This window comes from Mustela nivalis (genome assembly GCF_964662115.1).
Source record: "Mustela nivalis genome assembly, chromosome: X".
NCBI classification, from domain to species: Eukaryota; Metazoa; Chordata; class Mammalia; order Carnivora; family Mustelidae; genus Mustela; species Mustela nivalis.
In genome coordinates, this window is record NC_139040.1 from 32856924 (window position 1) to 32869263 (window position 12340).

At 34.1% G+C, this 12340-nt stretch overlaps 1 protein-coding gene across 2 annotated transcripts in view; it reads left to right on the forward strand.

The window, feature by feature from the left end:
• LRCH2 (leucine rich repeats and calponin homology domain containing 2) overlaps nucleotides 1–12340 on the forward strand; it is a 128069-nt gene that overhangs the window by 61665 nt on the left and 54064 nt on the right. For both annotated transcript variants that reach the window (XM_082716342.1, XM_082716343.1), the window contains exons 5-12: nucleotides 51–156; nucleotides 240–376; nucleotides 3182–3315; nucleotides 7735–7822; nucleotides 8123–8234; nucleotides 8419–8516; nucleotides 8618–8676; nucleotides 10603–10710. In XM_082716342.1, the coding sequence (XP_082572468.1) occupies nucleotides 51–156; nucleotides 240–376; nucleotides 3182–3315; nucleotides 7735–7822; nucleotides 8123–8234; nucleotides 8419–8516; nucleotides 8618–8676; nucleotides 10603–10710 (842 nt within the window). The remainder of the gene's footprint in view (nucleotides 1–50; nucleotides 157–239; nucleotides 377–3181; nucleotides 3316–7734; nucleotides 7823–8122; nucleotides 8235–8418; nucleotides 8517–8617; nucleotides 8677–10602; nucleotides 10711–12340) is intronic.

Genomic DNA, 12340 nt, shown 5'->3' on the forward strand with positions numbered 1-12340 from the left:
TAGGTATTTCTCAGTTAGTTGTTATAATTTTATTTTTTTATTTTCCTTAGGATATCAGCTGCAATGAGATTCAGGTCCTTCCCCAACAAATGGGGAAATTACATTCACTTAGAGAGCTAAATATAAGAAGAAATAATCTTCATGTGTTGCCAGATGGTAAGATGCTCATTATTTTTACTGAAATGAATAAGAGAGTAACTGTGTCAAATTTAATTTAATTATCTTTCATTTCTGAACAGAATTAGGAGATCTTCCCTTAGTCAAGCTGGATTTCTCTTGTAATAAAGTGACCGAAATCCCAGTTTGTTACAGGAAGCTGCATCATTTACAAGTAATGATTTTGGATAACAATCCATTGCAAGTACCACCAGCGCAGGTTTGTAAGAAAAAAAATACTTGTTTCTTCTCTTTTTATTCATAATTATGCATCAAATTGATAAATCAAAAAGCATCAGAATTAGAAGTCAGTTTATTGTTGAGGCCTTATTATCTAAGGGAGCTTTTCTGATAAGTGACTCTTGCACTTTGGTAGGAGTTTTAGCTTAGCTTCTAGAGAAGAGGGTTTTGAAAACCCAGATCCGGGGCGCCTGGGTGGTTCAGTGATTTAAAGCCTCTGGGATCAAGCCCTGCATTGGGCTCTCTGCTCATCAGGGAGCCTGCTTCCTCCTCTCTCTCTGCCAGCCTCTCTGCCTACTTGTAATCTCTGTCAAATAAATAAATAAAATCTTTAAAAAAAAAGTTTTAAAAAAAAGAGAAAGAAAACCCAGATCCATAATTCTGTCAGTGTTCTTTTAAAAACAGACTGTGTATATGTTTACTTGACATTTGTTGTACAATTGATTATAACACATACTTAGCACTCATAGATGGAATCCTAACAGAAAGAAGATATGAGTGGAAAAGTATTAATTGAGCCTTTGAGTTGGAGGATTAAGTCCACGTGAAGTCTACTAAAATGATAGTAGAAGAATATACTAAACTACAAACCCATAAGGCCAAGGAATGAGAGAGAAGAGGGCTGCAGGGGATGATGGTATGGTGTTGATGATACGTGATTAATGGTGGTAGTGGTAATGTAAGAAATCCAAGTCTTCATTTTCCTTAGACCTCAATAAATAAGATCCATAACTAAATTAAACATTAGAACCATGTTACTGGTACGTATAAAGGTAAGTATCAGGAAACCAACTAAAAGTCGAAGTGTGGGGACTAGGTCTTGGAGATTGAAAGGGGTGGATTAATTTTTTGTTACCAGTTTTAGAATTCTCTTTGATTTTAAAACTGTGTACATGAATAACTACAATAAGAAATTTATGAAAGGGGGCACCTGAGCGGCTCAGTCGGTTAAGAATGTGACTTCAGCTCAGGTCATATCTCAGGGTCTTGGGATTGAGCCAGGCATAGGGTTCCCTGCTCAGTTAGGAGTCTGCTTGTCCCTCTCCCCCTCCCCCTGCTTTTGCGCGCACACTCTCTCTCTCTTTCTCAAATAAATTTTTAAAAAATTTACAAAAGAAAAGAATTCACCATGACAATGAGTGATGATTATTTTTTGGTTTAAACAGATAATGGGATATATTTTAATTCGTAATATATTTATATTCTAATAGCTCAGAAGTTTTTCCTTTTAAATGAAATTTTTCAGTGGTCAGGTCAGATTTGGTATCTATTACAATTATCTAAGAAACATTCTTCCTTTATACCAGGAATGATAATTACCTTTAAATTTACTTTTCTTAAGACTGTTTTGTTTCTTACTGTTTCCTTTTCTTTTTTTTTTTTTTTAATTTTTTTTATTTGACAGAGAGATGTAATGAGAGAGGGAACACAAGCAGGGGGAGTGGGAGAAGGAGAAGCAGGCCTCCCGCTGAGCAGGGAGCCCAATGCCGGGACTCCATCCCAGGACCCTGGGATCATTATGGAAGCCGAAGGCAGACATCTAATGACTGAGCCACCCAAGCGCCCCTCTTACTGTTTTCTTTGTTGATTATTTTTGCATATATTTGTAGGTTATGTAGGCCCATAAAACTAAACATTTTTGATTATAGTTTTCTTTTCTTTTTTTTTTTTTTAAGATTTTATTTCTTTGACAGAGGGAGAGTTAGAGAGGGAGCATAAGCATGGGGAGTGAGAGAGGGAGAAGCAGGCTTCCTGAGTGGGGAGTCTGATGTGGGGCTTGATCCTAGGTCCCTAGTATCATGACCAGAGCCAAAGGCAGATGCTTAACAGCTGAGCCACCCAGATGCCCCACCTTCCAATGTTTAGACCAAACAATTTAGTGGTTCTGAAAGATTACTATTTTTTTAAGATTTTTTTTTTTTCATTTACTTGAGAGAGAGCACGAGAGAGAGCAAGGGCAGGGGAAGGGGCAGAGGGAGATGGAGAAGCAGACTCCCCACTGAACAGGGAGCCTGAGGATGCCAAAGATGCCAAGGATCCCCGGCTCTAGGCCCTATCCATGACCCGATGATCCAGGACCCTGGGGTCACAGCACCAGCTGAAGGCAGTTGCTCAACTGACTGAACCACCCAGGTCCCCCTGATAAGACTACTTTAAGGAATTACATGGGTTATTTTTTTTTTTTTTCTTGTTCTTATCAGTGCAATGAATATATTTTTTCTTTCTTTCTTTTTTTTTTTTTTTTTTTTAAGATTTTATTTATTTATTTGACAGAGAGAGATCACAAGCAGGCAGAGGCAGGCAGAGAGAGAGAGGAGGAAGCAGGCTCCCCGCTGAGCAGAGAGCCCGATGTGGGACTCGATCCCAGGACCCTGAGATCATGACCCGAGCCGAAGGCAGTGGCTTAACCCACTGAGCCACCCAGGCGCCCGAATATATTTTTTCTTACTTTTTTCTAATAAAAGATACTTTTATGAGTTATAGATTTTATATTATTTGGTGGTTTGTATATTGTACTTCTAACAAGAAAACATTAGTGATACACAGAAAAATTAGCTTATTTTTTTCTGGTAAGAATAGAAACAGTGAAAGAATTTTAGTTGGTATCATTGTCAAATGTTTTCATTAAGTGTCAGCTGTAGAAATTATTCAAATATGTGAAGTGTCTATTATGATTGTGATGTCTCAGCATAATTTCAGGTTATTAAAATATATAAATAAGTTGATAGGTAAAACTTATGTTTGTACCTATATAATTAAATCTACTTTCTCAATTATTTGACAGATATGTTTAAAGGGTAAAGTTCACATATTTAAATACTTAAATATCCAAGCATGTTGCAGAATGGATAAGAAACCAGATTCTCTGGATCTTCCATCATTAAGTAAAAGAATGCCCTCCCAGCCTCTCACAGACAGGTAATGTAAAATTCTTACAATCTCTTTTCATGTTCAGTGTCTTCTCTGTATGTAAAAGATATTTATTAACCTGAGTGCACCGAATATATTTAGGTTCATTGGCCCAGTGTTAAAATCAATAATTGACTGATGTGAAATCTCACTATCATAGAATGAACCTCTGTGATACTAGAATAAATTTGGTATTTTCTCAAAATATTAATTAATACTAATATATTAGTAGTAAAATATAAATGTTTGACATTATAGTACAGAAACACTAATTTCTCAGGACTCGACAACTGTTAATTTACTACTATTATCACTTTATTGTACCAAACAGTATTGTAATAACTAGCGGAATTTGATTTGAACTGTGGTTAGTGGAAGAGCAAGACATTTTGGGGTACCTTTCTTCTTCATATTCTTTATTCTTTATGTCTATATCAAAGGTGATTTATCATTGATATGATATGAAAATTTCCTCCTGAGATTTTGAAGTGGTAGATTTGATTATCTGTTTTTAATTATCTTTTGGGGATGTAGGTTGTTCTGAAAGATTTCATGGAAACATAATTCCGTCCATTAGTATGGAAAATAATTTGGAATGGGGTGAGACTACAGAAAGGAAGAATGTACTCTTCCCTAAAATGTTTAAAGACTTGTCATTTTATTTGTGCCAAAATTTAGACTAATTGGAATGACAATATTTTAAGTACTGTTCTTTATTTCCTGAATAGGACATTTTCTTGAATGTTTCTGTTGCCTAAGTAGAATTAAATATCTAAACATTATATTTAATTCCTAAAGATTAATTTGTTTAATATTATGAATGGTAATAGGTTAAACAATTCTACAGAAACTAGACTTTATTCGTAGTCTAATCTATTAGTTTGCTTTATATTTATTTAAAGATGAATTTACTTCAGTAATGGCATTCATTGTACTAGTCATTTATTTATTTTACAAATAACAGTTGGGGAAAAAAAAAACACCAGTATCAGACAATTGCTTACTGGTAGGTTCAGGGTGTGTTTTGTTAAATGATATACACCTTGGTGTTGGCCCTCATGGGAGTCCACAGTATAGTGGAGGAATCAGTCAGCAAAGCAAATAAATCAAATAGTCATACACACTTAAATTTCAAATTGTGTCAAGTACTGTGAAGGAAAGGAACATGTTTCAGGAGGGTGGTCAGGGAATGTCGCTTTGGGAAGGTGAGGTTTTAAGTCAAGACCTGAAAGGAGAAAAGCTAGCTGTGTAAAGATGAAGGAGAAGAGCATTTCAGGCAAAAGAATGACATGTGCTAAGGCCTTAAGTTAGGAAGAAACTTCGTGTGTTAAAGAAACCGAAAGGCCAGTGTGATTGGAGCAGAATGGCTGAAGGGTACGGATATACAAGTTGATTTTGGAGAAATAGTCAGGGCTCAAGTCACGTGGGTGCTCTGGAACTGTGGTAAGGAGTTTGAATTTTACTTGTAGTACAACAGTAAGTCGGTGGACAGTTATAGGCAGGGGAATGATCCGATTTATGTTTTTAAAAGGAGGTATTTTGGCTCTTGTAAGGAGAATAGATTGGAAATAAGCAAAAGCAGAAGCACAGGGTCTAGTTGAGTTTTGAAGTACTTCCAAGAGATCAAGGGGTCTTAAACAGGGTGACTGTAGTAGTGATGAAAAGGAGTGGACAGGACTGAGACATATTTTGGAGATGGTCTCTAGCAATGATATCCAATAGAAATGTAATATAAGCTACATATGTAGTTTTGCATTTTCTTATAATCCATTGAAAAAAGTAAAAATGAAGCAGATGAAATTAATTTGAATAGTATGTTATTTAGGGATGCCTGGGTGGCTCAGTCAGTTAAGCATTTGCCTTCAGCTCATTTCATGATTCCAAGGTCCTGGGATTGAGTCCCACATCCCGCATCGTGCTCCGTGCTTAGTTGGGAGCCTGCTTCTCCTTCTCTCTCTGCCTTCTGCTCCCCCTGCTTGTGCTCTCTCTCTGACAAATAAATAAATAAGATTCTTAAAAAAGTAATGTTATTTAACCCAGTATGTCCAAAATATCATTACAACTTATATTTCTTATAAAATGTTAGTAAGGTACTTCATGTTCTTTTTCTTTCTATTATATCATCTAAATCTGATGTGTATTTTTTGTTTATAGCGCATTTCAATTTAGACTAGCCACATTTCAAGTGCTCAGCAACTATATATGTTGGCTAGTGGCTACTATATAGAATAGTGCACGTTAATAGAGCCTTCCATACCTTGACTATTTTGTAAATTTCTTATTCTACATAGATAAGCATTATAGTAGTTAAGCATATCAACTTTTGGAGTTAGACATAAACGCCCATGAAGTCCTTCTCCAGCTCTTAGTAACTTTATGTCCTTGTGTCATAATGTCTTTAGTCCTTAGTTTTCTTATATGTAAAAGGGAAAATAATCATATGGATTAAATTAAATAATGTCTATAGAGTACATAACACAATGCCTTACCAAAACAATTCCTCAACAAATAGCTTATTACTATCATTGTCAACTATTAAAAATACACATACATTTTAGTATAGTACATGGATATATTATTGTGCAGTGGCGTCAGATGGATTTTGCTTCTAATCATGGTTTAACCTCTTAAATCCACTGTAGACTATGTAAATTATTTAATCTTTCTGAGCCTGTTTATTTAAAGTGTTAACAATACCCACTTCATAAGCTTGTTGTGAGAATTAAATGTGTGTGTGGCAACTAGTTCAAGAAATGATATTCAGTAAATGTTACATTTTTTCAGGGCACCTAGGTGGCTCAGTCGGTTGAGCATCTGCCTTTGTCTCAGGTCATGATCCCAGAGTCCTGGGATGAGCCCTGCATTGGGCTCCCTGATCAGCAGGAAGCCTGCTTCTCCATTTCCCCCCATAAAGTTAAGCTTCATTATCCTCACTTGTAAAAAGAAATAATGCATAAATTGTAGAGTGTAAGGATTATAAATAAGATATGATGTGTACCTGGCACATTAGCTAATACAGTGTGGACACTCAATAAATGCTAGCAAGTAATGCCTCTCTTTATCCTTTAAGACTAAGCTCAAATGCCACATTCTTGGGGGAGGCCTTTCCTAAACCTAACAAGAATTGATTCTCTTTTCTCATAGTACTTTATATTTGCCTTTATCTTAGTCTTCAAAATATATATACATACTTCCTCTCTGGGCTGAGAACCCTTTGAGGTCAAACATTTTTTAATTCATCTCATTTCATTTCAAGCATTCAGCATAGTGCCTGACACTTACTTGGTAGTTGCTTACCTGAGTTTATCGATACACTCCTGGAATGTGTGCATATCAGTATTTGGGGAAGAAATATAGCATAGTGATTAAGATCAGGGACTTTAGTGTTAGATTCTTGGGATCAAATTTAAACTGCCATTCGTAATTTGCGGGTCACTTGTTCAATCTGTCCTGGCCTGTTTCCTCACCTGCAAAAAGAAAACACTAATGCGCTAGAATTTAAACCAGGCATATATGAGGTATCACCTTTAAAGCACTTAGCCTAATTCCTGGCACATAAAAAATGGTCTGTATAGAGTGTATGCAAGTTTCCATGTATGTAAATTGCAAAGTAAGTGAAAAATACTTTGCAGCCTGGGTGGCATACTGTTGTGTAATTCAGAAATTTGCAAGGATAGCTCTATCCTCATACCAAAACAATTGCTTATTCAGTTCTTTGCTGACTTTCTTTTCTCTCTCTCTCTTTTTTTTTTTTTTTTTTTGCATTTTTCTCTTAATTTTCAGATAGGCGTTATTTATAAAGCTAAAGCTTATTTTTAGAGCTAATGAAGAAACTATGAATTGTAGTTAAAAAATATTTCAATGTTCTATGGTGAAATGTGTAAAAACAGAAAAATAGAAAGCTCTTTCATTAAGGTTATTTTCTAGCAGGATGCTCTGCTTTTCTGATTCTCTCAGGAGAAGTAATAGGCATTGTTAACAGTTGACACTTTACAGATTTTATTTATTTATTTATTTATTTTGGAGAGAGAGGGCATGTGCATGCTGGATGGGGGAAGGAACAGAGGTGGAGGGAGAGGGAGGGGGAAGGAATCTCAAGCAGACTCCCTGCTGAGCGTGGAACCTGATGCAGGGCTGGATCCCTCAAGCCTGAGATCCTGACCTGAGCTAAAACAAAGAGTCAGACACTTAACTGACTGAGACACCCATATGCCCCAACAATTGACACTTTACAACAGAGCACATGCAGGGAAAATACTACATGAGGTATAGAAGTGAAATATTTTATAGGAAGATTTCTGATATTTTCCCTTAAGGATCTTAGACATCAAGAGAGTATATTTTATATTACCTAGGGAAATTTTAGGTCAAGTCTGTATTTATTTAAGAAGAAAACCCTAACTGCCCTTAGAATTTCTATTTCTATAGTATGGAAGACTTTTATCCAAATAAAAATCATGGCCCTGACTCTGGAATTGGAAGTGATAATGGAGAGAAACGATTATCTACAACGGAAGTGAGTCTTTTCTATTGCTGATCTATTTTATTTTAAAAATTTGTTAGAGTTTTGAAATATGTAGACACTTGTACATACTTGATTTAATTTGCTTAAAAAATATCATTATTAAATTTTATGACTTCAGATGAAAAAAGAACATGTACATTTTTAGAAGCAGAGCAGTAAATCTTACCATAATATTTTTTGGTTTGAGAACTGGAGATATAAAGCAGATATTCTATTATGTGGAATTAAGAGAACTTAATCCTCTTCTATGTTTAAAATGCCCCATTTGTACTTTGTGCTTATGCCTTTCAGCCATCAGATGATGACACAATAAGCCTTCACTCTCAAGTCTCAGAATCCAATAGAGAGCAGACATCAAGAAATGACAGTCACTCAATAGGAAGTAAACCTGATTCTCAGAAAGGTAATTCATATGGTACCTGCTAATTTTATTTCATGTATATTGCTCTTATTAAAAAAGCATTTTGAAAAATTTTAGAATCTTCAGCCAGTTCTTTTATTGAAAAAATAGACTGTTATTCTAAATAATACAGTATGAAAGCACACTGTTTACTTATATTTTCTAACAAATATTAATCTGTAATTAGACCAAGAGGTGTATGATTTTATTGACCCCAACACAGAAGATATAGCAGTTCCTGAACAAGGAGATGCACATATTGGATCATATGTCTCTTTCCTTAAGGTAAAGAAAACTTTGAACAAATAAATACTAATAGCATACTTTCCTTGATCTCGTGAAAGTATACCACATAGATTTAAAATTATAACTTTCTTTTATATAAGGGGAAAGAAAAAGGTCCTGAGAAATCTCAGAAAAATGAAGAATTGGGAGATGAAAAAAGGTAAGCATATAGGAATTCTCAAATTGAAATGTTACTTATACATGAAATATTTGTTAGGTATTCCTACTTCAGGGTACTTTGAAAAAAATTAATTTTTGGTTCATTTACCTGTTAATTTTCATTTACCTGAAGTAGTTAATTTATAACTATTTCATTTGTCTGCATTCCTCGATTAAACTGTAAATTATAATAAACAATTAAGCTGAGTGTGTTATATACATTTCCCCTGCCTCCCAGAAGTGTAATTCTCCTATTACTATTACCGAGGAGGACTGTATTTTCACATACATTGCTTCATTTGAGCTCTTTAAAATAGGTGATTTTTTTTTTTTTTTTTTTTTTTTTTTTGCATCATTTAGTCAATAAGGAAACAGACCTGCAGTTTCAAGTGTCTGGCACTCAGGTCTTCTAACTCTTGGTCTAATACACTTTCCATTTCATCAGGCTGGTTATAGTAATTTTATGGGTATTTATCCCTGTATTTTATTAAAACCATTCCACTTTGGATCTTTCATGTATCATTTATCTTATGAAATGCTAGAATATGACTTGCCATATTTAGTCACTCCTTAAAGTTGCTTCGTAGCTGTAGGAAGGAAAGAAGGATCATTTGTTGAATACCTGCCATGTACCAGGATCTGTGCTATGTGATTTCCTATGTTTCTTATTTATTTTTATTAAAAATTTTTTTTACTGTTTAAAAATTTTTTTTAGCAGTCTGTACACCCAACATGGGGCTGGAACTCATGACCCTGAGATCAAGAGTAGCATGCTTTTCCAAATGAGCTAGCCAGGAGCCCCTAAGATTTTTTTTTTTTTAAGTTCTATTTATTTAATTTCTCTACCCAACATGGGGCTCGACCTCATGACCCCACGATCAAGAGTCATATGCTCTTCCAACTGAGCTAGCGGGATGCCCTTCATGTTTCTTATTTAATCTTTCCTAAATCCTATAGGGTTGATACTGTTTCTACTTTTACAGATAAGGAAGGGGGAAGCTTGGAGCCTCTAAAGTTTCTTGCCTAGAACTACTTAGATAGTGTCCACTAGAACCTAGGGTATGAATGTAACTCTCTCTGATCCCTAAGCTTTTCTTTTTTCTCTACATTGTGCTTCCTCCAAGTGACCTCACTGGTAACTTTTTAATCAGTTATGAATTAGTCATCTCTGGTACCCCATAAGGTGGTACATTGCTTTGTCTTGTACTCTTTATATTTCATCTTTCTATTACTTTCTCATCTTATCTCATGAAGACAGTTGTATTAACTTGAGTGTCACAGTGGCATATAAGATATGGTCAAGATACAAAGTCTTAGGATTTGATACTTTGTTTTAAGTGAAATACTTTTGGGATAAAATTACTAGATTTGGAGAACAACTTACTTAAAAATTCCTTTGTTCTTTATGAATGATTAAAAATTATGTATTTTAATGAGCATTTTCCTGCAGATTTGCCAGTCTTGTACCTATTTTTCATTTCTTCTACTCAAACATTTTACATGGAGATTTTAACATTATGATGAATAAGCTGATAAAAGTACGGTGGTTTAGTAAAATTTTCATAGCATTTGATATTTATAAAGACAAGCATATTAGAGCTTTGAAGTTCTTATTACTCTCAAGACTGGGGAGTATGCATTGTTAAATTATAAGAAATTACAAAATGGTAATGCAGTTTACTTTGTTAGCCATTAATTATATTAATATCACCAGTATGGTACATTTCCTATTGAATAGAAGATAGGTATGTTTTCATATTCCTTAAATATTTCTTATTGCTTATTTTAATGTTTTAAATACAAGGACATTAGAATTTTAGCTTTTTACATGATATTAGAAATGAAAAAGTGGTTTCTGTTTCTGGAAGCTGGCATAAAATATCATCGGCTTTAGATTTTGGATAACCATGTTTGTGTCACCTTTCAGACTTGGGAAAGAACAGTTACTTGCAGAGGAAGAGGATGATGATTTGAAGGAAGTAACTGATTTGAGGAAAATAGCCGCTCAGTTATTGCAGCAAGAGCAGAAGAACAGGTATTTTTTCAGTAATGAGATTTAAATAGGCAGACTTTGTAATCATTAAGTGATTATTCAAAGATTATCAAATGAAGTTTTCAGTAAACAATAGGACCATCTTAAGATCTATGTCAAGGGACTAACTACTAAAAAATTAGGAGAGAAGTGTAAAGTTAACGTACACAATTGACATATACTTTATATTCACAGTCATTTTATTTAATTATTGTGTAGGTATCGCTTTTATTTTTGTGTGCTAAATAATAACTGATTTATTTGTTGATAATCATTTTAGCTCACAATAACAGATACATTATAAGTGTTACCCCCTAAGTACATGTCATGTGTATGTAGTGCACTTTTTATCAGATTCCAGATTACCTGGGATATGTATAAACTCCTTAAAATTGAATGGAACTTTATAATGGTTGATTAAATCAGCATGATGATTTGGAGGTCACAGGTTCACTTTGGTGTGTTCCTTGATCAATGACGATTTTTCCCTCTGGCTAGGCTTTCCTTACATGCCATTGGCAATAAGGAAGATGTATGAATGACTATAGAATCAGTGCAAGTCCATTTTTAATACAGAAGTTCTATGTGCTGCTGAAGGTCTGCTATTATGCCATCTTCATGTACTAAGAGTACTATATTTATAGTTTTGAAATAATAAAGGAGATTTGAGTGTTTTTTTGTTTTGAGAAAATTAAAAGAATAATTTTGTTAAATTTATTATGGGTAGCTAGTAAGTACTTTATTTCTTTTAACCAAAACAATAAATGTTCGTGGGTCACATGACCATGTTTTGGAATGTTAAAAATTTAAGTACACTGGCATTTGCTTTTAGATATGCTTTGAAAAATAATTACTATTGAAACTTATCAAATTGCAAATGTCTGTTTTTAAGGGCCACTATATTTTTTAATAATGACTGATTATCCTTTTTTGTGCAACTACTACATTTATAGAATTAAATCCATACTAGAAAATATCACTCCTCTTTATTCCTTCGATATCTAATGTATCCTCATTCCCAGTTCATGTTTTTCTTCTACCATAACTTTCTGTCACCCTTTTCTCTGAAATTCATTTTCTGAACCTTTCCTATCATTCGTTTCTAATGGGCCTTTTTTTATATTGGCTACTTGTGAGGTTATGTATGTTTTTCTCCCTCCAGTATAATCAAAGTATTGGTTGTCCCCATGGTTTAAGAGGTTTATGAAGCAAGCCACCACCTGCTCTATGTGACTTAAAAAATAGTTAAGTTTCTGTCTCTTCTACCCAATAGTTGAAATGATTGTATTTATCATTATGAGCAGAGAATACTGACTTTAAAAGAACCCACAGCAATATTTATTTCTCTGATTATGTTAAAAATAGTATTGGAGGGCATAATTTTAGATTTTAACAATGTCGTATATATCATTTCTATATTTTTCAGTTTTCTACTATTTTTCTTGTCTTTCAATAACTTGAATTATTCTTTTTGGTTTAGAAACAATATCAAATGATGTTTTGTAGGTTTTATTTTTGTGATAGTTTTGTAATCTGTAAAAAATAATACCTAGCACTGTGCCTTGTACATGGTAGGTACTCAGTAATACTGTTATTAGTTAATTGATTGCTTGAAGATGAGATTAACAAATTT